We start from the raw sequence: 26,627 nt of genomic DNA, 5'->3' as shown, positions 1-26,627 counted from the left end.
GCTTCAATGGCATTCTGTTCTCTACACTTCCTATCACTTATTGCATTGACTTCAACGGACTCCCATCCATCGGGTTTCAGCGAAAAATCTTCAAGGTTGTCTATACACTCCTATTTGGTCTAATGTCTCCTTAGCTCTGAAGCTTCATTCAGCTCTATGTCACTGCCTGACATTCCTCCCTGCCCTCTGCTAATACCAGAAGTATGGTAGCAACCCTCCAACCAGCAATGGTGTCACGTACTTGCACAAGTCTGGATGGACTCAGCTACATTTGAATTTTAAAAAAATGAAGCAGCTGTTCTTTTCTTGTTAGTGGCGTACTCAGGGTCTCCAATTTGAGGAATATTTTATGAGGGACGTGAGTGAAGTGCAACCAAATGAGTCGGCGTTCTACTCAAAGCGATTTTAATACGATTTAAAAAAAAAATCAGTTCGATGCAAAATACAGCAGCAGCCCAGTTTAAAAAATCGGTAATTGTTCCGAAATTAGGATATAATTTGTCACCTTCAGTGGAAAATCTTCCATTGAGGGGTCTGTCTCTCCGTGCCAATACAACATTAGAAAAACATACACCTCCAGTCCTGAAATATAAGGCTTTGCGGAAAGGGATGCAACTACGTCCCTCATCATGTCCCGGGAATACCACTTGATGTCCTCTCCAGGGCAGCGATGCTGCTGTCGACGCGCGAGCTGGAATAGACACTGGTGAACGCTGAGCTCGGCTCCCTGGAGGGTAGCAGCGGAGACGGGTTACCATGGTTACCGCATTGACGGCCTGCCCCAGCCCGGGGGGGGGGAGGTGGTCATGTGTTGAGGCAAAATGGCGTCTTGGAGGATGCAGTGTGATGTAGACTAGGATTTGTAATTTTGCAGGGTTAATTCCCTCTGGAGTACATGGTACACAGTTTACTTGTAATATTTGCTTTTTGAAGCAATTTTTAAAATGGGGTTGGATAAAACAACTTTCCCCATTTTATTCATATGGGTTGTTTGGTCTTTATAATCAGAATAAAATGTATTTTTTTTAGCTACTTAGTAAATTAGGAGATGTCGTCTCAAGTATGCAATTTTTGATCTTTTTTTAAATGCTCACAGAGAACGGATTGAAAGTGCCCTTGAAGCGTGGATGAGGCTGGCGCCTGGCATTGGTGGGTGTGAATCAGTGAGTGGGCAATAAACAGCCCCGAAAGGAAAGGACCGGATTTCTAGAAATAATGGCTCTAACTGTGTTTGGTAAGTTGCACTGACAAACTTGAATACAAAACCGTCTGATATTTCTGTTCATTCTTCTAGAAGCGGAATGCGTTGCAGCTGCACTGCGGAATAGTTATTTTATTTTTTATATGATTAAATGGGAATTGCGAGGGCTGACTGTGGACTGGAGTCTGGTGGTCATTGTGTTTGTTGCTGCATGCAAAGGCTTAATTCAAGGGCGTATGCTCCGAAAGATGGCACGTTAGTAAATTTTATTATGGAGAGTTAAGCGACAAGTTTGTTTTGCAATGAAAAATTGTTTTATTTATCAAGACCTATTTCTTAAACGTTTTTTTTAGTAAATAGTACTTTAATAGTTATCTACATTCACCCTGAACTGGATTAGTTTAAGTGATTGAAATCACCATTTCTTTTCAATCTACATAAAAAGAGATAACCTGAGCTTTGAAAGGATATTGGTTTTACTGGTCATAGTAAAACTGAAATTGTTTTATATCAATATTGCTGGTACTAGTGCAAGCAATTATGTTTCAAATGGTCATCTGAGTACTTTGTTTTCCACAAATTAAAAACGTGGCAAATTTGATTGGGGGGAAGAGTTTAGAGGGATTAGATGTATAAATCATTATCTGATCAATAACAAAAGAAACCCTAGAACAAAAATGATTAAGAACCCATCAACAGGTTGTTGAGGCACCCTGTGACCAATGCTGTTTCTGCTTGTAAGATTAGCATGAAACTAAATGCTGGTGTGGCCCTCTATATGCAGATTGCTAGAACTTGCATTTAATATCAATTCAGTGGTGAACTCGGAAATATTCAAGCACAGAGTATGCAGCACACAACGGTATCAATTCCAAAGCAAGGTATAATAATCTTTATTAATGTCACAAGTAGGCTTACATTAACACTGCAATGAAGTTACTGTGAAAAGCCCTAGTTGCCACACTCTGGCGCTTGTTTGGGTACTCAGAGGGAGAATTCAAATGTCCAATTCACCTAACAAGCACGTCTTTCGGGACTTGTGGGAGGAAACTGGAGCACCTGGCTGAAACCCATGCAGACATGGGGAGAATGTGCAGACTCCGCACAGACCGTAGCCCAAGTTGGGAATCGAACCCGTGTCCCTGGAGCTGTGAAGTTACAGTGCTAACCACTGTGCTACCAAGCCACCCTCCACTGTGCGTTCTGATTTTTAGTACATGAAATTATAAAAATGACAACAGTAGAAGAATACAAATTGGCCCATTTTATCTGCACCAATGATGGATCTTCAGCTGGAGTTACGCCTTATCTATGCTATTCCAGTACAGTTACAGCGCTGGCACCTATCCGGCAATGTGGAAAATTGCCCAGGTATGCCCTGTCTATAAACAGCAGGACAAATCCATTCCAACTAATTACTGCCCCACCAGTCTACTACTCTCTAGCAAAGTGTTGTTGACCGTGCCATCAAGTGCGTTTATTCAACAATATCTGCGCATTGATGCCCAGTTTGGATTTTGCCAGGGTCATTCAGCTCCTGAGTTCAGTATAACCTTGGTCCAAGCTTGAGCTGAACTCAGGAAGTCGGGTGAGAGTGACTGCCTTGACATCAAGACAGCATTTGACTGAGTGTGGCATCAAAGAGCCCCAGTAAAACTGAAATCAAATGAGAATCCGGGGGAAAATTGTTCACTGGTAGGAGTCCTATCTAGCACAATGGAGGATAGTTATGGTTGTTGGAGGTCAATCTCCACAGACCCTGGACATTGCTGTGAGAGTTTCTCAGGGTTGTGTCCTAGGCCCAACTATTTTCAGCAGTTTCATCAATGACCTTCTTTCCATCATGTTGAGATGCCGGCGTTGGACTGGGGTGAGCACAGTAAGAAGTCTTACAACGCCAGGTTAAAGTCCAACAGGTTTGTTTCAAATCACTAGCTTACGGAGCACTGCTCCTGAGAAAGGAGCAGTGCTCCGAAAGCTAGTGATTTGAAACAAACCTGTTGGACTTTAACCTTATCTTCTTTCCATCAGCAGGTCAGAAGTGAGGATATTTGCTGATGATTGCATAATGTTCAGTGCCAGTCACGATTCCTCAGATACTGAAGCAGTATGTGACGATTTGTAGCAAGACCTGGACAACATTCAGACTTGGGCTGATGAGTATCAGGTAACATTTACCTCACACAAGGGCCAGGCAATGACTATCTTCAACAAGCGAGAATCTAACCATCTCTCCTTGACATTCAGTGGCATTGCCATTGCTGAATCCTTCATTATCGACATCCTGGGAGTTACCATTGATCACAAACAACTAGATACGTCATATAAATACTGTGGCTACAAGACAGGCCAGAGGCTGGGAATTGTGCGAAGAGTAACTCCCCTCCGGACAACCAACCATCTACTAAGTTATGAGTGTGATGCAATGCTCTCCACTCACCTGGATGAGTACAGCTCCAACAACATTCATGAAGCTTGACAAGCCGAGGACAAATCAACCTGCTTAATTGGTTACGCATCCATCACCTTCAACATCCACTCCCTCCATCACTGACACTTAGTAGTAGGAGTGCATACCATTTACAAGATGCACCGCAACATAATCTTCACTATCACCTTCCAAACCCGGGACCACTACCACCTGAAAGGACAAGGACAGCAGGTACACGGGAACACCAACACCTCGACGTCTTCCTCCTAGCCACACATCATCCTGACTTGGAACTATATTGCTGTTCCTTCACTGTTAATGGGTCAAAATCCTGGAACTCCCCGACTAACTCCACATGGACTGCAGTGGTTCACCATCACCTCTTGAGAACAATTGGGAATGGGTAGTAAAAATGCTGGAATAGCTCAGCAAATCTGGCAGCATCTGTGGACAGTTAATGTTTCTAGTCCGTATGACTCATCAGAGCTGTGACGGGTAGAAATGTGATGGGTTTAGTACTGTTGAAGAATTGGTGTGGAACAGTTGGAGCAAAATGCAACGTCGGGGACAGATGGGAGCTCAGAAGAGATTTTGCAAAGATGTAATGAACACCAGACAAAGGGAGTGGTAATGATATTGTTAAAAACGGGTGGCAATAGTGGTTCTAAAAACGCTGGCTTACCCAGTGATGCCCATGTACTGTGAAAAGAATAAACAAATTGCTTGCCCATTCCCATATACCTTTTCATATTGTCAACTGGATTAGTTCAGTCATTTTCAAACTCAGGGTCACGACCTGTGGGCAGATGTTGGGAGGGTTGCGGGGCCATCGGTCACGGCATTACCAATCGCGGGAAGAAGTGCCAAATGGCCGCAACTGCCTTTTAAAAATTCTGGCCGCAATTGACTTTCGGAATTTTGGTTGTCCCGTGCATGCTTGCCCCCTCAACAGTGCGCAGGCCCGGAGCCCAACGAGGCAGGCTGCCTCCTGACATCAGCGGCTAACCCAGGAGCAGGTTCTTCTTAAAAATCATGGAGCCTTCTCTCGAGAAGTGGCGGCAGAGAGCAGGCCACGCGCCCTGGACACTGACGGGTGCTCTGGGCATGAGAGATTCCTCCATTTTGCAGCTGCCTGCATGTCCTGGTGTGAGCTCCAGGGCCTCTGGTGAACAATCCATTAAGAAGAATCTGAAATCAGGAACAAAGCAGTATATAGATGATTTCTTGAGATATGGTTTATTAATTGTGCCACTGCAAATCAGGATGCAAAGCTCATGTATTTTATATGCAGGGAAGTACTGGCAAATAAAAGTTTAAAACTTCGGAGGCATTTGAAGATGAGCATGACGAGTTTGAGGACAAATCTTCTGATTTTTTTCAACAAATGCAGTGGAACTTAAATCACCAGCTGAAGTCCTTGCAGAAATGTAATTTTGAATGACAAAACAAGTGAGATCGTGAGGATATAGCAGGCTCACTTGCCACATTAAAGGTAAGCAATAATGGTGGGTCGTGAAGGATGGCTGGTTGGTAAAAGTGGGTCCCCGGCAAAAAAGGTTGAAAAACATTGGATTAGTTGGTAACATTGCTGTCTCTGAGTCAGAAGGATGTAGGTTCAAGTCTCATTTATGAAATCATAGAATGATTCCTGCGCAGAAAGGGGCCATTTGGTCCATTGCGTCCTTGGTGGCTCTCATCCAGCCCCATTCCCCCATTCTTTCCTTGTACCCATGCAATTTTCTTTTAATAGTCTTTATTGTCACAAGTAGTCTTACATTAACACTGCAATGAAGTTACTGTGAAAAGCCCCTAGTTGTCACTTCTGGCACCTGTTCAGGTACACGGAGGGAGAATTCAGAATGTCCAATTTACCTAACCAGCACGTCTTTCAGGACTTGTGGGAAGAAACCGGAGCATCCTATCTGGCTGCATCACAGCCTGGTATGGCAACTGTTCGACCCAGGACTGCAAGAAATTTCAGAGAGTCGTGAACACCGCCCAGTCCATCACACGAACCTGCCTCCCATCCATTGACTCCATCTACACCTCCCGCTGCCTGGGGAAAGCGGGCAGCATAATCAAAGATCCCTCCCACCTGGCTTACTCACTCTTCCAACTTCTTCCATCGTGCAGGAGATACAGAAGTCTGAGAACAAGCTATGCCCCTAGTTCTGCTTTCACGCACCAGTGGAAACAGCTTCTTCCCCACTGTCACCAGACTCCTAAACGACCCTCTTATGGACTGGCCTCATTAACACTGCACCCTGTATGCTTCATCCAATGCCAGTGCTTATGTAGTTACATTGTATATGTTGTGTTGCCCTATTATGTATTTTCTTTTCTTCCCATGTACTTAATGATCTGTTGAGCTGCTCGCAGAAAAATACTTTTCACTGTACCTCGGTAAACATGACAATAAACAAATGCAATCCACCCGGAAGAAACCCACGCAGCTACAGGGAGAACGTGCAGACTCCGCACAGCCAGTGATTCAAGCCGGGAATCGAACCTGGGACCCTGGCGCTGTGAAGCAACAGTGCTAACCACTGTGCTACTGTGCCGCTCTTTCTCTTCAAATAATAATCTAATCCTCTTGAAGGCCTTGATTGAATCTGCCCCCAACACACTTCCAGGCAGTGCATTCCAGATTCTAACCACTTGCTGTGTAAGAAAAATGTTTTCCCTCATGTCACCACTGCTTCTTTCGTCAATCACCTTAAAATTGGTGTTCTCTTTTTGTTGATCCTTTGCCAATGGAAACCTCTCCCACCAACAGCTCTGTCCATGAGTTTGAACAACTTTATCAAATCTCCTCCAAGGAGAAGAGCCCCAGTTTCTCCAATCTATCCATGCAACTAAAGTTCCTCATCCCTGGAATCATTCTCATGAATCTTTTCTGCACTCTTTCTAATGCCATCACATTTTTAAGAACATAAGAACTAGGAGCAGGGGTAGGCCATCTGGCCTTTCGAGCCTGCTCCGCCATTCAATGAGATCATGGCTGACCTTTTGTGGCCTCGGCTCCACTTGCCCGCCCGAACACCTTTATTCCTTTATTCTTCAAAAAACTATGTATCTTTATCTTGAAAACATTCAACGAAGGCGCCTCAACTGCTTCACTGGGCAGGGAATTTCATAGATTAACAACCCTTTGGGTGAAGAAGTTCCTCCTGAGCTCAGTCCTGAATCTACTTCCCCTTGTTTTGAGGCTATGCCCCTAGTTCTGCTTTCACGCACCAGTGGAAACAACATCCCCGCATCTATCCTGTCTATTTTATATGTTTCTATAAGATCTCTTCCCCCCCCCCCCCCCCCCCCCCCCACCCCCACCCGCATCCTTCTAAATTCCAACGAGTACAGTCCCAGTCTACTCAACCTCTCCTCGTGATCCAACCCCCTCAACTCTGGGATTAACCTAGTGAAACTCCTCTGCACAACCTCGAGCACCAGTACATCCTTTCTCAGGTAAGGAGACCAAAACTGAACACACTACTCCAGGTTTGGCCTCACTAACAACTTATACATTTGCAGTATAACCTCCCTTGTCTTAAACCCCATCCTTCTAGCAATGAAGGACAAAACTCATTTTGTAAACCAACTTTTTGCGACTCATGCACTAGGACACCCAGGTCCCTCTGCACAGCAGCATGTTTTAATATTTTATCATTTAGATAATAATCCCTTTTGTTCCTACCAAAATGGATAACCTCACATTTGTCAACATTGTATTCAATCTGCCAGACCCTAGCCCATTCACTTAAACTATCTGCAGACTTCCAGTATCCTCTGCACTTTTTGCTTTACCACTAATCTTCGTGTCGTCTGCAAACTTGGACACATTACACTTGGTCCCCAACTCCAAATCATCTATATAAATTGCGAACAATTGTGGGCCCAATACTAATCCCTGAGGGACACCACTAGCTACTGATTGCCAACCAGAGAAACACCCATTAATCCCCACTCTTTGCTTTCGATTAATTAACCAATTCTCTATCCATGCTACTACTTTACCCTTAACGCCATGCACCTTTATCTTATGCAGCAACCTTTTTCCTAAAGTGTAGTTACCAGAATGGACACATTACTTTAGATGAGGCTGAATCAGTGTTTTATACAGGTTGATCATAACTTGCTTGCTTTTATGGCCCTGTTTATAAATCCCAGGATCCTTTAGGATTTATTAACTACTTTGTTCTGCCCTGCCTCTTTCAATGATTTGTGCGTATATACCCCGACCCGTCTGCTTCTGCACTCCCTTTGGAATTGCACCCTTAATTTTATTTTGCTACTTCTCGTTCTTCCTTTTGAAATGAATCACTGCATTTTCTTTGCCTTAAATTTCATTTGCCACTTGTCTGTCCATTCCACCAGTCTATGTCCTCTTGAAGTTTAACACTATGCTTCTCACGGTTCACAATACTTACAAGTTTTGTGTCATCTTCAGATTTTTAAATAGTACCGCGTACCAAGCAAACGACTGTTAACTTTGTCCTGAATGATTTGTTTCCAAAAGCCTCCCTACCACTAAGGTTAAACTAACTGCCCTATTGTTGCTGGCTTTGTCCTTGTACTCCTTTTTTCCGAACAAGGCTGTAACATTTTCAATCCTCCAGTCTTCTGATGCCACCCTATACCGAAAGAAGATTGAAAAATTATGGCAACTTATGTATTTTGGCTAACGCTCCAGTGCAGTATTGAAGTATGCACGTCAGAAGTCTTTCAGATAAAAAGTTAAATCAAGGCTCCATGGTGTTATCCATGCTCTCCTGGCCAATATTTCACAATAAACACTAAAATAGATTATCTGGCCATGATAACATTGCTCTCCATTTGCCTGGATGAGTGCAGCTCCAACAACACTCAAGCTCAACACCATCCAGGACAAAGCAGCCCGTTTGATTGTTCCCCCTTCCACAGACATTCAAACCCTCCACCACCCCGAACAGAGGAGGCCATGTGTACCATCTACAGGATGCACTGCAGTAACTCACCAAGGTTCCTTAGACAGCACCTTCCAAACACACGACCACTACCATCTTAAAGGACAAGAGCAGCAGATACCTGGGAACCCCACCACCTGCAGGTTCTCCTCCAAGTCACTTGCCATCCTGACTTGGAAATATATTTCTGCTCCTTCACTGTCGCTTGGATGACATCCTGAAACTCCCTTCCTAACAGCACAGTGGGTGTACCTACACCCGAAGGACTGCAGCGTTTAAAGAAGACAACTCATCACCACCTTATGAAAGGCAACTAGGGATGGGCAATAATTGGTGGCCTAACCAACAACGCCCACATCACGTAAATGAATTTTATAATATTTGTGGAATCTTGTGGCGTGCACATTGGCTGCTAGTCTGCATGAATGCAAATCATTATTTCCTCCCCACCTTCTATCCAAATACATATCCAAATCTGCATGATGGCAAATCATTATTTCCCCCCACCACCTTCTTTCCAAATACATATCTCAAATCTGTTTGAAGTGATCTGGCTCCTGCCAGTATCCACTTGTGAAAAATGTCATTTCAATAACTCGGCAAGGCAGAATCATAATTCATTGTTCCTCTCAATCATCAATGGGTCCTTAATGTGTTGCAACAAATTCACCATCCTAAATAAACAACAATTTTTTTTCCCATTTACTCTTGGGATGTGGACATTGCTAACAAGGCCAACGTTTATTGCCCATCCCTATTTCAAAGTGGTGAACTACCTTCTTGAACTTCTGCTGCCCTTTGGAGGACTGCCACAATTGGAACATTAAATGACTAATAGGAGGATAATGTTCCATGAACACCCCTATTCTCCGTGATGTGGGAGACCAGCACATTAGTGCAAAACACACTATGAATTATGTTAAGAGACGGAGTTCCAGGATTTTGACCAAGTAATAGGGAAACTTACAGTTGATGGTGTTCCCATGCACCTGTTGCCCTTGTTCTTCGAGGTTTCAAGGGTGTGATTAAAATAACCTTGGTGCAATGCTGCCGCTGTGCATCTTCTAGATGCTACACATGGCAGCCATTGTGCATCAGTGGTGAGGGGAGTGAATTTTTAACATGGTGGGTGGGGTGCCAATGAAGCAGGTTGCTTCATCTGGGATAATGTCAGCTTTCTTGACTGTTTTTGGAGCTGCACACATTTGGACAAGTGGAGAGTATTTCATCACCTTCTTGACTTGTATCTTGTGGATGATGGAAGAGTTTTGATAAGTCACTTGTCCCAGAATGTTCACTCTCTGACCTCTTGCAGCCATAGTATTTATGTGGCTTGTCTAGTTAAGTTTCTGGTCAGTGCTGAGCCCCAGTTGATGGTGGGGGATTCAACGATGGTAAGGCCATTGAATGTTAAGGTGGGTAGGTGGTTAAATTCCTAGTTAACAGGGCAGGCTAGTTAACAGGAGTGAAGTGGCGGTTGCCAGGAGGAAGTTATGGGGGTTGGTTTTTTTGTTTGGGAATGGGGACGGGGAGGGTTGCTGACAAGGGTGTGGTTAGTGTGGCGCAGTTGGGGAGGAATCGATGACGGTGGACATCTGACGGCAGGCTTGGAGGGGCGCGTGATGCAGGCTGGGGGCTGACTCAAAAAGACCCCCCCCTCCCGCCGCCCAGGCTGGTCATTTGAAACATGAGGGGACTGGTTAAACGGTCACGTTCGGGTTGCTGGCAGATGAGGTGTGTGAGCGGGCGCGGGCTGCCATCTGGGGCTATGTGGAGTTGAACGACACGGGGGAGGTCACAGCCGCCATGTTGTGGGTGGCACCTCAAGGCTGTAGTTAGAAGGGAATTTATTTTGATTTGGGTACACAGAGAGAAGGTGAAACGGGAGGAGAGGACCAGGGTGGTGGATGAGAGGACAGGAGGTATCCAGAGGCAGGGTTGTTGAAGGAAAGGCAGAGGCTCCAGATGGAGTATGGGCTCGTCTCTACAGGAAAGGCGGTGGGACAGTTGCGGAGGGCCAGAGGGGCAAGTGTATGAGTATGGGGAGAAGGTGAGCAGGACGTAGGCCCACCAGTTGAGGAAACATCAAGCAGTAGAGAGAGAGATTGGTAGATTGAGGGATGATGAGAGTAAGGTGGTGATGGACCTGGAGGGGCTGAGGTGTATTTGAGGTGTTTTATAGGAAGCTGTACGAGTCAGAGCCCCCGACCGGGGAGGAGAGAATGCTGTGGTTCCTGGATATGTTGGGAGTTTCCCCAAGGTGGAGTCGGGGCTGATACAGGGCCTGGGGCTCCAATTGGGCTGAGGGAGGTGATTGATGGTATGGAGGCGATGCAAGCAGGTAAGCCCTGGGGCTGGACGGGTTCCCGGTAGAGTTTTATAAAATGTTTGGGGCGGATCTGGGGCCATTGCTGGTGAGGGTGTATAATGAAGCGAGGGAGAGGGAGACTCTCCCTATATTGTCGCTGGCTTCCATCTCCCTGATTTTAAAGAAGGATAAGGATCCAGTGTTGGTCGTATCGCCAGATATCGTTATTCAATGTAATTGCCAAGTTATTTGAGAAGGTGCTTGCCTCGGGGATTGAGGACTGTGCCGTGAGTGAGAGGCGAGGATCAGACTGGTTTTGTGAAGGGAAGGCAGTTATCTGAAAATGTGCAGAGGCTACTCAATGTAATTATTTTTATTTTTAAAATAATAATTTTTATTAAAAGGTTTTCATAAAATATCAATAACAAAATGAGAAAAAAAAGAACCCAACAGGGTTAAGTACAAAACACAATCTAGAAAAGCAACCCCCCATACCCCTCTTTTCACCCCCCCCCCCCGCCACATAAATAATAAATTAACATTAACACCCCAACTTAACACAACAGGTATATACACCCCCTCAGACCCTTCAGTGTAAATAACAAAAATGATAATAAAGTAAACCCCCCCCGGAGTTACTGCTGCCATTGGCCAGTGTCTACCGTTCTGCCAGGATGTCTAAGAACGGTTGCCACCGCCTAAAGAACCCATGTAACAACCCTCTCAAGGCGAATTTCACTCTCCAATTTAATGAACCCCGCCATATCGTTGATCCAGGATTCCACACTTGGGGGCCTTGCATCCTTCCACTGAAGAAGAATCCTTCGCCGGTCTACCAGGGACACAAAGGCCAGAATACCGGCCTCTTTCGCCTCCTGCATTCCCGGCTCCTCTGCCACCCCAATTATCTTTTCGTCCTCACTGTCAACAGGGGTGGTACCAGGGGATTGGAGAGTGGCGAATGTCGTGCCCCTGTTCAAAAAAAGGAACTAGGGATAACCCTGGGAATTACAGGCCAGTTAGTCTTACTTCAGTGGTAGGCAAAGTAATGGAAAGGGTACTGAAGGATAGGATTTCTGAGCATCTGGAAAGACACTGCTTGATTAGGGATAGTCAGCACGGATTTGTGAGGGGTAGGTCTTGCCTTACAAATCTTATTGAATTCTTTGAGGAGGTGACCAAGCATGTGGATGAAGGTAAAGCAGTGGATGTAGTGTACATGGATTTTAGTAAGGCATTTGATAAAGTTCCCCATGGTAGGCTTCTGCACAAAGTAAGGAGGCATGGGATAGTGGGAAATTTGGCCAGTTGGATAACGAACTGGCTAACCGATAGAAGTCAGAGAGTGGTGGTGGATGGCAAATATTCAGCCTGGATCCCAGTTACCAGTGGTGTACCGCAGGGATCAGTTCTGGGTCCTCTGCTGTTTGTGATTTTCATTAATGACTTGGATGAGGGAGTTGAAGGGTGGGTCAGTAAATTTGCAGACGATACGAAGATTGGTGGAGTTGTGGATAGTAAGGAGGGCTGTTGTCGGCTGCAAAGAGACATAGATAGGATGCAGAGCTGGGCTGAGAAGTGGCAGATGGAGTTTAACCCTGAAAAGTGTGAGGTTGTCCATTTTGGAAGGACAAATATGAATGCGGAATACAGGGTTAACAGTAGAGTTCTTGGCAATGTGGAGGAGCAGAGAGACCTTGGGGTCTATGTTCATACATCTTTGAAAGTTGCCACTCAAGTGGATAGAGCTGTGAAGAAGGCCTATGGTGTGCTCGCGTTCATTAACAGAGGGATTGAATTTAAGAGCCGTGAGGTGATGATGCAGCTGTACAAAACTTTGGTAAGGCCACATTTGGAGTACTGTGTACAGTTCTGGTCGCCTCATTTTAGGAAGGATGTGGAAGTTCTGGAAAAGGTGCAAAGAAGATTTACCAGGATGTTGCCTGGAATGGAGAGTAGGTCTTACGAGGAAAGGTTGAGGGTGCTAGGCCTTTTCTCATTAGAGCGGAGAAGGATGAGGGGCGACTTGATAGAGGTTTATAAGATGATCAGGGGAATAGATAGAGTAGACAGTCAGAGACTTTTTCCCCAGGTGGAACACACCATTACAAGGGGACATAAATTTAAGGTGAAAGGTGGAAGATATAGGAGGGATATCAGAGGTAGGTTCTTTACCCAGAGAGTAGTGGGGGCATGGAATGCACTGCCTGTGGAAGTAGTTGAGTCGGAAACATTAGGGACCTTCAAGCAGCTGTTGGATAGGTACATGGATTACGGGAAAATGATATAGTGTAGATTTATTTGTTCTTAAGGGCAGCACGGTAGCATTGTGGATAGCACAATTGCTTCACAGATCCATGGTCCCAGGTTCGATTCCGGCTTGGGTCATTGTGCGGAGTCTGCACGTCCTCCCCGTGTCTGCGTGGGCTTCCTCCGGGTGCTCCGGTTTCCTCCCACAGTCCAAAGATGTGCGGGTTAGGTGAATTGGCCAATGATAAATTGCCCTTAATGTCCAAATTGCCCTTGGTGTTGGGTGGAGGTGTTGAGTTTGGGTAGGGTGCTCTTTCCAAGAGCTGGTGCAGACTCGGGGGGCCGAATGGCCTCCTTCTGCACTGTAAATTCAATGATAATCTATGATTAATCTAGGACAAAGGTTCGGCACAACATCGTGGGCCGAAGGGCCTGTTCTGTGCTGTATTTTCTATGTTCTATTGCGAGCCCCCAGCCCGGTTTGACCCTGGATCCTACCACCCTCGACACCGTCCTCGCTACGCCCTTCCAAAATTCCTCCAGCGCTGGGCATGCCCAGAACATATGGGTGTGATTTGCTGGGCTCCCTGAGCACCTACCATATCTGTCCTCACCCCCAAAAAACGGGCTCATCCTTGTCCCGGTCATGTGTGCCCTGTTCAGCACCTTAAACTGTATGAGGCTGAGCCTTGCGCACGATGAGGAAGAGTTCACCCTCCCCAGGGCATCTGCCCACGTCCCTTCCTCAATTTCCTCTCCCAACTCCTCCTCCCACACCTTTTACCTCCACCACCGAGGCCTCCTCCTCCTGCATCACCTGGTAAGTTTCCGAGATCTTCCCCACTCCCACCCACACCCCCGAGAGCACCCTGTCCTGTACTGTGTGTGGCAGTAGCCGTGGGAATTCCACCACCTGCCGCCTGGCAAACGCCCTTGCCTGTAAGTACCTGAAGGTGTTCCCCGGGGGGAGCCCGTACTTCTCCAGCTCACCCAGGCTCGCGAACTTCCCGTGCACAAACAGGTCCCCCAACTTTCGTATCCCTGCCCTGTGCCACCCCGAAAATCCTCCACCCGTTCTTCCTGGGACGAACCGGTGGTTCCACCGTATTGGGGTCCATGCCGAGGCCCCCACTTTCCCCATTTGCCGCCTCCACTGCCCCCAAATTTTGAGGGCAGCCACCACCACCGGACTCATGGTATACCTCCTTGGAGGGAGCGGCAGCGGCGCCGTTGCCAGCGCCCCCAGACTCGTACCCACACAAGATGCCATCTCCAGCCTTCTCCATGCAGCCCCCTCCATCACCCCTTGCGCACCATCGTCGCATTGGCAGCCCAGTAGTACCCACAGAGGTTGGGCAGTGCCAGTCCCCCCCTATCTCTACTCCGCTCCAGGAACTCCCTTCTCACCCTCGGAGTCCCTCGCGCCCACACAAACCCCATTATACTCCTGTTAACCCGCCTGAAAAAAGCCTTCGGGATAAACACTGGGAGGCACTGGAACAGGAACAAAAACCTTGGGAGCACCGTCATTTTAATTGACTGCGCCCTACCCGCCAAGGACAGCAGCAGCGTGTCCCACCTCTTGAACTCCTCCTCCATTTGCTCCACCAGCCTTGTAAAATTAAGCCTAAGCAGGGCCCCCCAGCTCCTGGCCACCTGGACCCCCAAATACCTGAAGTTCCTCTCCGCCCTTTTTAGTGGGATCTCGCCAATCCCCCTCTCCAGGTGCCCTGGATGAACTACGAACAGCTCGCCTTTCCCCATATTGAGCTTGTACCCCGAAAAGTCCCCGAATTCCCGAAGAATCCTCATTACCTCCGGCATTCCTCCCACCGGGTCCGCCACATACAGCAGCAGGTCGTCCGCATAAAGCGACACCCTATGCTCCTCCCCACCCCGCACCAACCCCCTCCAGTTCATTGACTCCCTCAGTGCCATAGCCAGGGGTTCAATCGCCAGTGCGAAGAGCAGGGGGGACAAGGGACACCCCTGTCTCGTCCCTCGGTGCAACCGAAAGTACTCTGACCTCCTCCTGTTTGTGGCCACACTCGCCATCGGGACCTCATACAACAGCCTAACCCATCTGACAAACCCCTCCCCAAACCCAAACCTCTTCAGCACCTCCCACAGGTACCCCCACTCTACCCTATAGAAGGCTTTCTCAGCGTCTATCGCCACCACTATCTCCGCCTCCCCCTCCCTCGCCGGCATCATGATAACGTTCAAAAGCCTCCGCACATTCGCGTTCAACTGTCTCCCCTTCACAAACCCCGTCTGGTCTTCATGGATGATCTGCGGTACACAATCCTCAATCCTCGTGGCTAAGACCTTCGCCAGCACCTTGGCATCTACATTTAGCAAGGATATCGGTCTGAAAGACCCACATTGCAGGGGATCCTTGTCCCGTTTCAGGATCAAAGAGATCAGTGCCCGGGACATCGTCGGGGGCAAAGCCCCCCCCTCCCTTGCCTCATTAAAGGTCTTGACTAACAGCGGGTCCAACAGGTCCATATATTTTTTATAGAATTCGACCGGGAAACCGTCCGGCCCCGGTGCCTTCCCCGCCTGCATGCTTCCTATCCCTTTGATCAGCTCCTCCAGCCCAATCGGGGCCCCCAATCCCGCCACCAGTCCCTCTTCCACCTTTGGAAACCTCAATTGGTCCAGGAAGCGGCCCATCCTCCCGTGGGGGCTTGGATCGGTGCAATTCCTCGTAAAAGTGCCTGAAGACCCCATTGATGCCAACCCCACTCCACACCACACTCCCTCCCCTGTCCTTAACGCCCCCGATCTCCCTAGCTGCGCCCCGCTTCCGAAGCTGATGCGCCAGCATCTGGCTTGCCTTTTCCCCGTACTCGTAGATCGCCCCCCCTGGGCCTTCCTCCACTGCACCTCTGCCTTCCTGGTGATCACCAGGTCGAATTCGGCCTGGAGGCTATGCCTCTTCCTCAGCAATCCTTCCTCAGGCTCCTCCGCATACCTCCTGTCTACCCTCACCATCTCCGCCACCAGCCTCTCCCTCTCCCCCCTGCTCCCTCCGCTCCTTGTGGGCCCTTATGGAGATCAGCTGTCCCCTCACCACCACCTTCAGTGCCTCCCATACCATCCCCATTCGGACCTACCCGTTGTCGTTGGTCTCCAAGTAACTCTCTATACTTCCTCGGACCCGCTCGCTCACCTCCTCGTCCACCAACAGCCCCACCTCCAAGAGCCACAGCGGGCGCTGGTCCCTCTCCTCCCCCATCTCCAAGTCCACCCAATGCGGGGCGTGGTCCGAAATGGCTATTGCCGAATACTCAGTATCCTCTACTCTCGCTATCAGCGCCCTACTCAAAATGAAAAAGTCGATTCGTGAATAAGCCTTATGGACATGTGAGAAGAATGAAAATTCCCTAGCCCCCGGCCTTGCAAATCTCCAAGGGTCCACCCCTCCCATTTGGTCCATAAATCCCCTCAATACTCTAGCCGCCGCTGGCTTCCTACCCGTCCTAGACCTGGAGCGATCCAGTGCCGGATCCAGCACCGTGTTAAAGTCTCCCCCCATTATCAGGCCCCCCACTTCCAAGTCTGGGATCCGACCCAACATACACTGCATAAAACCCGCATCGTCCCAGTTCCGGGCATACACATTGACCAGTACCACCCTCTCTCCCTGCAACTTACCACTTACCATTATGTACCTACCGCCATTATCTGCCACAATGCTCGACGCCTCGAATGACACCACCTTTCCCACCAAGATCGCCACCCCTCGATTTTTGGCATCCAGCCCCAAGTGAAACCCCTGACCTACCCACCCTTTCCTCAATCTTACCTGGTCTGCCACCTTCAGGTGTGTCTCCTGGAGCATAACTACATCCGCCTTGAGCCCCTTCAGGTGCGCGAACACGCGGGCCCGCTTAACTGGCCCATTCAGTCCCCTTACATTCCAGGTTATCAGCTGGATCATGGGGCTACCCGCCCCGCCCCTCCCCCGCCGACTAGCCATGACCCCTCCTCGGCCAGCCACGCGCCCGCACCCCACACCCGGCCCGTTCCCCACAGCAGCATACCCCTGTCTCGACCCCCCCATCCCCCCCTCAACTCGCTCCAGCTCCTCCTTGACCTTAGCAGCAGCAACTTGATACCCCCCCCCCCCTGGCTAGGACCCATCCTAGCTGATTTACTCACCCCATTGCACTTCTGCAAGTCAGCTGACTCCTGTTGACCCCGGCCACTCCCGCCTCTCCTTCGACTCCTCCCATTGTATGGCACACTCTCCTCTTCCGTTCCCCATCCATAGGCTCTCCCCCTTCCCCTTCCGTTCTAAGCGCAGGAAACAACCCTCGCTTCCCCACCCCCTCCAGTCTTCAGCGTGGGAAAAAGCCCGCGCTTTCCAGCTACCAGGCCTCGCCACCTCTGACGCAGCTCCTTTTACAGGCCCGGTCCCCTCACCCCTGACTCGGGCCTCCCCCTCCCCGCGGGGCCCCATCTCACCACCGTCCACCCCCCCTGTTCCGTTTACCTACCCCCCCTCCAAGAGCCCCCCTCCCCCCCGACCAACCCAACCAAAACTGCCCAACCCGCCCCATTCACCCTCACCGACCCGAAAGAGAAAAACACAGAGAAAAGGAACCCCCCCCCCCCGCCCCCCGAAAAAAAAAAAAAACATATCATATCAACCGCAGTCCCCAATCGCCCATCCCGACCCTCAATCTGTGTCCAACTTCTCGGCCTGAACAAAGGCCCACGCCTCCTCCGGAGACTCAAAATAATGGTGCCTGTCCTTGTAGGTAACCCACAGTCGCGCCAGCTGCAACATGCCAAACTTCACCCCCTTCCTGTGCAGCACCGCCTTCGCTCGATTGTACACTCCCCTCCTCTTCGCCACCTCCGCACTCCGGTCCTGGTATATTCGAACCTCCGCGTTCTCCCACCTGCTGGTCCTCTCCTTTTTGACCCAGCTGAGCCACTCCCGCCTCTCCTTCGACTCCTCCCATTGTATGGCACAGTCTCCTCTTCCGTTCCCCATCCATAGGCTCTCCCCCTCCCCCTTCCGTTCTAATCGTGGGAAACAACCCTCGCTTCCCCGCCCCCTCCAGTCTTCAGCGCGGGAAAAAGCCATCGACGAACCGATTGAACCTCACCAGCACCGCCCGCAGAGGCTCGTTGGCCTTGGGCCTCCTCGCCAGCACTCTATGGGCCCCTTCCAGCTCAAGGGGCCCCTGGAAGGACCCCGCTCCCATCAGCGAGTTCAACATGGTGATCACATGGGCCCCACGTCCGGCCCCTCCGGGAGGCCCAGAATCCGCAGATTCTTCCGCCTCGACCGATTCTCCATCTCCTCGAACCGCTCCTGCCATTTCTTGTGGAGCGCCTCGTGCGCCTTCACCTTTACCGCCAGGCCTAAGATCGCGTCCTCATTGTCAGAGATCTTTTGTCGAGCCTCGCGGATCGGCACCCCCTGGGCCGCCTGTGTCTCCAGCAGCTTATCAATAGAAGCCTTCATCGGCTCTAGCAGGCCCGTTTTAATCTCTCTGAAGCAGCGCTGGATACCATCCTGCTGCTCCTCCGCCCACTGCACCCACGCTGCCTGGTCTTCGCCCGTCGCCATTTTGTTCTTCTTCCCTCGCACCTTCTTCAGGTCCACCACCACCTTTTTTGTCGCCCCGCTCCTAGTTGAAGCCATATACTAATGGGGAGCTGTTATAAACTCCTTCCCACACAGGGAAATGTCGAAAAAGTCGAATGTGTGACTTAGCTCGCATAGCCGCAAACGGAAGTCCTCAATGTAATTATGATGCCTTTGAAGGAAGTTGAGGTGGTGGTAGCAATGAACGCGGAGAAGGGATTTGATCGGGTGGAGTGGGCGTATTTGGTGGAGGTGCTGTGACGGTTCAGGCAGGGAATTGTGGATTGGGTCCGACTGCTGCATTGGGCACCGGTGGCGAGCGTGCGGTCGAGCTGAGTGAGGTTGGGGGGATACACCGCGGGACGAGGCAGGGCTGCCCACTCTCTCCGTTGCTTTTCGGTGTGGTGATAGAGCCATTTGCAATGGTGTTTAGAGTGTCGAGGGATTGGAGAGGGATTGAGCGGGGGCGTGCCGAACATAGGGTTTTGCTGTATGCGGACGACCTGTTATTATATATCTTGTACACGGTGGGCAGCATTGGGGGCATTATGGATAATTTGGGGGAATTCGGCCGGTTTTCGGGATATAAGTTGAACGCGGGAAAGAGTGAGGTGCTCCCAATTAATGCCAAAGGGCAGGAAAGGAGACTAGGGGAGTTGTCGTTTAGGGTGATGGGGCCGAGCTTCAGATATCTGGGTATCCAGACGGTGCAGAGTTGGGCCCAGCTGCATAGACTGAACTTGGCTTGATTGGTGGAGGGGATGAAGGCAGATTTTAAGAGGTAGGATGTGTTGGCGCTGGCTGAACGTGTGCGTGCAGTGAAAATGGCGGTGCTGCCTATGTTTCTGTTCGTGTTTCAGAACCTCCCAACCTTTGTCCCCAGGTCGCTCTGTAGGGAAGACAATGGGCTGATATCTGGGTCTGTGTGGGCGGAAAAGACCAGTGGGTGCGGCAGGCTTTTTTGGAAGGCGGGGTACGGGGGGGTTGTTGGCATTGCCGAATATGATAAATTATTATTCAGTGACTCATATTGTGATGGTGCATAAGTGGGCTGCGGAGGAAGGGTCAGTTTCAGGGCGGGTGGAGGTGGCATTGTGTAGGGGAACGAGTCTGAGGACTTTGTTGTTGGCACCTTTACCGTTCTTGCCGATCAGGTACTCCGCGAGCCCAGTGGTGGTGTCGGCCTTCAGGGTGTGGGGGCAGTGTAGGCAGCATTTGGGGCTCCATGGCGCATCGGTGTGGGCGCCGATCTCTGACCACCATAGGTTTGCGCCGTTGAGGCTGGATATGGGGTTCAGGAGGCGGTGGCAGGCGGGGATTGACTGCTTTGGGGCTTGTTTATAAGGGGCAAATTTGCAAGGCTGGAGGAAGTGTACGAGTTGCCCAGGGCAAATGGCTTTAGGTACCTGTGTTTTGTGAGGAGAGAGATGCCTTCCTTTCCTGGGCTGTGCCTCCGGGGTTGCAGGATAAGTTGCTGTCGAAGTACGAAATTGGGGAGGGGAAGGTGTCGGATATCTATAAGGAATTGATGGAGTTGGAGGTAGCCCAGGTGGGGGATATTAAGCGCAAATGGGAGGAGGAGCTGGGAGGGGAGGTGAGGGCTGGGATGTGGGCAGAGGCCTTGCTGAGGGTAAGAACATGTTCTCGTCATGTACAAGGTTAAGCCTCATCCAGTTTAAAGTGGTGCATAGGGCTCATATGATGGTGGCGAGGATGAGTATTTTCTTTGCAGGAGTCGAGGATAGGTGGGGGGGGGCCAAATCACATCCACATGTTTTGGGCATGTCCAAGACCGAGGGAGTTCTGCCAGGGGTTTTCGGACGTGATGTCCGAGGTGTTGGGTGGTTCCGAGTCCGGAGGTGGCGATATTTGGGGTGTCGGAAGACACGGGAGTCCAGGAGGTTAGAGTGGCTGACATTTTGGCCTTTGCCTCCCTGATAGCTCGGAGACTGTTTTTGCTCGGGTTGCGGCCTCGGAGCCTCTGAAAGCAGGGGTGTGGGTGAGCGACCTGGCAGAATTCCTGAGGCTGGAGAAGGTCAAATTCGCTCTGCGAGGATCAGTAGGGGGGTTCACTGGAGGTGGAAACCATTCATCGATTACTTTGAGGAAGATTGATGGGTCAGCAAGGGTGGTGGGGGGGAGGAGGGAGGGAGGGTAAGGGGGTTAAAATGGTGTAGTGGGGTGTTGGTGTCAGGGGGGCAGGAGGTTTGTGGTTGTTTATTGAGTTGATGTGTTCTTCTGATACTTTGTGTATATATGTGAAAATGCCTTGAATAAAAATATTTTAAAAAATTCTTCAGTTAAATTAAAACATACTGCAGATACTGGAAATCTGAAATGAAAACATAAAATGCTCTCTGAGAGATCCCTCTCTCTGGATCCGTAAATACTTAATTACCTGCAAAGACTCACATTCAAAGTATCGTCTTGCATCTTTGGCTTTGTCTATATATATATATATATATATATATATATATATGTTTCTGGAACCTACCTCTGCATTCACTTGAGGAAGGAGCTGTGCTCCGAAAGCTAGTGATTTGAAACAAACCTGTTGGACTTTAACCTGGTGTTGTAAGACTTCTTATTATGAAGAGCAGATAGGGCCTACACCATTGGAGTTTAGAAGAATGAGAGATGATCTTATTGACCATACAAGATTCTTAGGGGACCTGACAGAGTACATGTTGAAAAGATGTTTCACCTTGTGGGGGAATCTCGAACTAGAGGGCATAGTATAAAAATAAGGGATTTTCCATTTAAGACAGATGAGGAGGAATTTATTCTCTGAAGGTCTTTAGTGCTTGGATTTCTCTTGGCAAGCAAAAGAGGCTGAATCATTGAATATATTCAAGGTTGAATTAGACAGACTTTTGATCTACAAGGGAGTTGAGAATTATGAGGGCAGGCAGGGAAGTGAAGTTAAGGTCACATTGGATCAGTCATGAGTTTATTGAATGGTGGAGCAAACCTGATGGGCTGAATGGCCTATTCCTCTTATTTCTTATGATCTTATTTCCAGTCCTGATCTTATGAAGAGATAGCCATAGATGAAACAGCTTCAGAGTTTGGGGCTAGGACACTGCCCTGTGGAATTCCTCCAGTGTCCTTTTGGGGCTGAGATGATTGGGCTCCAACAACCACAGCCACTCCTTTGTGTTAGTTATGACGCAAGCCACAGAATGACAGAATTGTTACAGCGCAGAAAGAGACCATTCAGCCCATCTAGCACTCATAAAGAGCTATTTAGCTAGTGACACTCCTCGGCTTCTCTCCTGCAGATTGTTCCTTTCAATTCCTTCTAAATGCTTCGATGGAACCTGAATTCACCACATTCAGGCAGTGCAATGCAGATCTGTTATGCGAGGGAAATATTAGGAAATTGGGCCTGGAAATGAGACCCCAATGTAGCAGGCAATTTAGAGGTTAAACAGACTGAGAGAAAAAATTGCTAGCACAGAGTCAGAAAGATAAGCTCACACTTGGCCGAGTTACATTGTCCCAGTCAGACATAAACTCGTTGGTGGGAATACACTGCATTGGATTGGATTGGATTTGATTTGTTTATTGTCACGTGTACTGAGGTGCAGTGAAAAGTATTTTTCTGCGAGCAGCTCAAACAGATCATTAAGTGCATGAAAAGAAAATTTAAAAAGGAAAATACGTAACAGGGCAACACAAGGTCCACAATGTCAATACATAGACACCTGCATCGGGTGAAGCGTACAGGAGTGTAGTATTAATCAGGTCAGCCCATAAGAGGGTTGTTTAGGAGTCTGGTAACAGTGGGGAAGAAGCTGTTTTTGAATCTGTTTGTGCGTGTTCTCAGACTTTGTATCTCCTTCCCGATGGAAGAAGTTGGAAGAGTGAGTAAGCCGGGTGGGAGGGGTCTTTGATTATACTGCCTGCTTTCCCCAGGCAGCGGGAGGTGTCGATGGAGTCAATGGATGGGAGGCACGTTCATGTGATCGGCTGAGCTGTGTTCACGACTCTCTGAAGTTTCTTGCGGTCTTGGGCCGAGCAGTTGCCATACCAGGCTGTGATGCAGCCAGATAGGATGCTTTCCATGGTGCATCTGTAAAAGTTGGTAAGAGTTAATGTGGATTTGCTGAATTTCCTTAGTTTCCTAGAAAGTGTAGGTGCTGTTGTGCTTTCTTGGTGGTAGCGTCGACGTGGGTGGATTTTTGTGATGTGTACCCCTAGGAATTTGAAGCTGTTAACATCTCCACCTCGGCCCCGTTGATGCTGATAGGGGTGTGCACAGTACTTTGCTTCCTGAAGTCAATGACCAGCACTTTAGTTTTGCTGGCATTGAGGGATAAATTGTTGTTATTGCACCACTCCACTAGGTTCTCTATCTCCCTCCTGTATTCTGACTCTTTTTATTCGAGATCCGGCCGATTGTGGTCATGTCGTCAGCAAACTTGGAGATGGAGTTGGAACCAAATTTTGCCACGCAATCGTGTGTGTACAGGGAGTATAGTAGGCGGCTAAGTGCGCAGCCTTGTGGGGCCCTGGTATTGAGGACTATTGTGGAGGAGGCTTTGTTGTTTATTCTTGTGGTCTGTGGGTCAGAAAGTTGAGGATCCAGTTGGAGTGAGGAGCCAATGCCCCAGATCCATTGTTCTTCGAAACACTCCTGTCTGACCAGCTATTGGCCCGTTACAGACTCTGATGGCCTCTTTGTCTGTCAGTGTGAGGTTAGTTGCATATCAATAGCATGGGTCTGTTCTTTTGTATAAATGGGAGTGTGGCCATGTTAACGCTGATGGGTTCAAGCCTGGAAACCCCAGCAGAGAACCTTTGAGGGGCTGGGCGGAGCTTAGAGTGAGAGAGAAAGAAAAAATGCTGTTCTGAAAGTGACAGAGGAGAAGGCGTTGGAAATCAACTGAATGAGGTCATGAAAGTTACAGAGAAGAAGGATTTGGAAATCGTCCGAGAGAGGTCATGAAAGTTGCCACCGAGGCAGGCTTTGGAATAAAGTTCTGAACAAATGTCCCTAACAGAAGAAAAATTGCTTTGTAAATGCAAGTATTGCCTTTTGTCTTCCGGTGTAAGTGGCACGAGAGCTGCATAAAGTGCTGTTTAATGGGAGTGTATTAAGGTTATGAAACTACATGCAACCTGTATACCTTTTGTGTTATCCTTGAAATTTGTTTGGCCAGATCTTGCACAGAGTGGTTCATTGAAGACTTCAGTTTATTGTTCCTTTTCAGAGGTATAGACTCAGTTTGGATTTTGTCCTGAAAATCTTCCAGTTCAGCTCTGATACGTGTAGCATCCTGTAGAACTGCTTCATTTACCTTTGGCTTGTGCACTTCATTGCACTGACATGATCGGCAACCATCTTAGTTTACTTGAATGTTGGCTTCCTCTTCTGAGGTCTTCTGTCTCCTTTGTTCTGGAGTCTTTTGTTTCCCTCTCTTTGTGTCTTTTTCTGCCCACTGTGGCTGTTTGTGGCTCTTTCTTTGTTGCGACGTTCAGGGTTATGAGCCCAATCTTTAGACTTTCTCCAGCTGGGATGAGTGACCGTTGTGTCCCATCTATGATTTGGAACTCAGAATTGTTCTTCTTGCCATTGCATTGGGATATCAGACTAGTTTTCCCTCTCCGTGTGAGTCTTGTGCATTCTTATAGCCTCAATCATACTTTCATCGTCAGATTGCCATGTTGAGCCACTTCACAGAGATCTGTGCAAGTCATTTTGTTGCATGACGCATCTGTGCCTATCTGGCATTGTAAAACAGTCACAAACCATTTGTCGCCTATGGATCTGACTGAACCAACCTGTTGTATCATGTACAGTTCTTCATCAGACTCGTCTGCAGATATCTTTCCAGTGGCCATTCTTATAGGCCTGTTTTGCTTTTTTCTGGTCAAACACTTATCTGCAAAATTATTTTGCTTCTTTCAGTTAAAACACTGCTTTCCTCATGCTGGAAAATTCTTCTGGTCTGTGCTGTCCTCTGCAGTATTTGAATCCTGCTCATTGTCTGCGATTACCATGTTCTTTCAGCTTGCACTGTCTCTCAGCATTATGTACCTCATGGTCTGCTCTGCCAAACAAATGCTCTAGCTGATGTTTCACAATTTCTGCATTTCAACACACATCTCTCTCGTTCTTTAGTGTCAGTTTCTCATCTTTCAGTAGATTTGCTCTCTCTGTGTGTTCTCTCATGATTAAGACTAATCTATATTTAATCAGATCTTTTAAACATGTGCAAATTCACATGTTTCTGCTAGCTGCATTATGGCTATGACGTACCTTTCCACGGTCTCGTTTTCACTATGAACTCTCATGTTGAATACATAACTTTCATATGTAACATGGGCTTCAAAATGTGCAGTCAAGGCTTTCAAAATCTCTGTTATCTTTCTTTCTTTGCTCATCTGTTAGATTTAGGGTGATATACAGTTTGTAGCTGTCCCTCCCCAGCAGTGTTAAGAGTGTGGCTACTCTTATCGGTTCAGGCTTGTTAACTGAATCTTTTACAATCCCATAGCTTTGCCACTGTAAGTGGAAAAACTGCCAGTTTTGCCAACTGTCATTTTCAGTTGGACTGAAAATAGGTTTGAAACTTTACTGCAGCCATTTTTCCTCATTTAGTAATTTCCTTGAAGTCTTTGCCCATTATCCTTAGCTTTCTTTTTGCAGATTTTGAACCTTTGTTTTCCTGGGTTCTCAGTGTCTTCCCTGCTCCTTTTTCTAGGGTTTAAACATATATTTGTATCCACTTCTGCACAACAAATTTCATATCTAGGGCCAGCTGTCTTCTTCAGTGTACATGAAGGCCTTCTCAACTTTGCCCCTCGCCTGAGATATCGTGATCCTCCGTTTTAATCGCCACCAGTCAGCTCTCCCCCTCAAAAGGGACAGCAGCCGATGGTCATCTGGGACTATGGCGACTTTACTTGACATTACTCGGGGAGAGTCTTTATTGAACTGATCTAAATACGTCTGCCTCCATCGACAACCACATGTTATAGACCCATGACTATGGAAAGCTAGACATATCAATCAGACTGGTTACATTTCAAAACCTAAACAATGGGAATTTTTCTTATACGTGTTTGATCGGATGCCGTGAGACTTAATGGGGTCCGGAGTGGGCATTGTGGGTCCCTAGGACTACTACTTCCTGACTGCACTGTCACTTAAGGTGATGGATGCAAAATAGGGCTGGTGATGGAGGAGTGTGGAACATTAGCTTAAAGGTACGATTTGACTGTTGAGCTGTTGCTTGATTAGTCTGCCAATTTTGCCAGAAGTCTCCTGATACTGAAGAGCTAAACTGCAGATGTGAAATGAGTGACTGCTCTTGACATCAAGTTCGCATTTGACTGATGTGGCATTAAGGAGCCTAGAAAATCTGGAGGCAACGGGAATCGGGGGGACATTCTGTTCATTGGAGTCATACCTAACATAAAGGAAGATGGTTGTAGATGTTGGAGTTCGGTCATCTCAGCTCCAGGACATCACTGCAGGTGTTTATTCCTCCGAGTAGTACCCTAGTCCCAACTATCTTCAACTGCTTCATCAATGATCTTCCTTCCATCCTAAGGTGGGGATGTCTGCTCACGATTGCACAATGTTCAGCACCATTCACGGCTCCTCAGATCCTGAAGCTGTCCATTTCCAAATGATGCAAGATCTGGACAAGCGGGCTTCGGCTGACAAGTGGCAAGTAACATTTAGACCACAAGTGTCAGGAAATGACTATCTGCCAACAAGAGAGAATCGAACCATCTCCTCTTTACTATCACTTTATTACCATCACTGAATCCCCCGCAATTAACATCCTGGGTTACTAATAACCAGAAACTTAATTGATTTGATTTGATTTATTGTCACATGTACCGAAGTACAGTGAAAAGTATTTTTC

At 48.2% G+C, this 26,627-nt stretch overlaps 1 protein-coding gene across 9 annotated transcripts in view; it reads left to right on the top strand.

Annotated features, from left to right (window-relative positions):
* Positions 1–758: 758 nt before the first annotated feature.
* The window catches only part of chn1 (chimerin 1), a 393,699-nt gene continuing 367,830 nt past the window's right edge, over positions 759–26,627 (top strand). For 3 of the 9 annotated variants that reach the window (XM_072476496.1, XM_072476488.1, XM_072476470.1), the window contains exon 1: positions 1,101–1,234. Coding sequence is in view for 2 of the 9 variants with exons in the window: in XM_072476464.1 (XP_072332565.1) it covers positions 1,216–1,234 (19 nt within the window). In the remaining 7 variants the exon portion in view is untranslated. Of the gene's footprint in view, positions 899–1,096; positions 1,235–5,022; positions 5,125–26,627 lie in introns of those variants that run through there. The other 6 variants (XM_072476464.1, XM_072476432.1, XM_072476457.1 and 3 more) reach the window with 3 other exon arrangements.

Source organism: Scyliorhinus torazame, chromosome 2 (genome assembly GCF_047496885.1).
Source record: "Scyliorhinus torazame isolate Kashiwa2021f chromosome 2, sScyTor2.1, whole genome shotgun sequence".
In the NCBI taxonomy this organism is placed as follows: domain Eukaryota; kingdom Metazoa; phylum Chordata; class Chondrichthyes; order Carcharhiniformes; family Scyliorhinidae; genus Scyliorhinus; species Scyliorhinus torazame.
The sequence above is the reverse complement of the archived record's forward strand: the minus strand, read 5'-3'. Positions and strand labels throughout refer to the sequence as shown.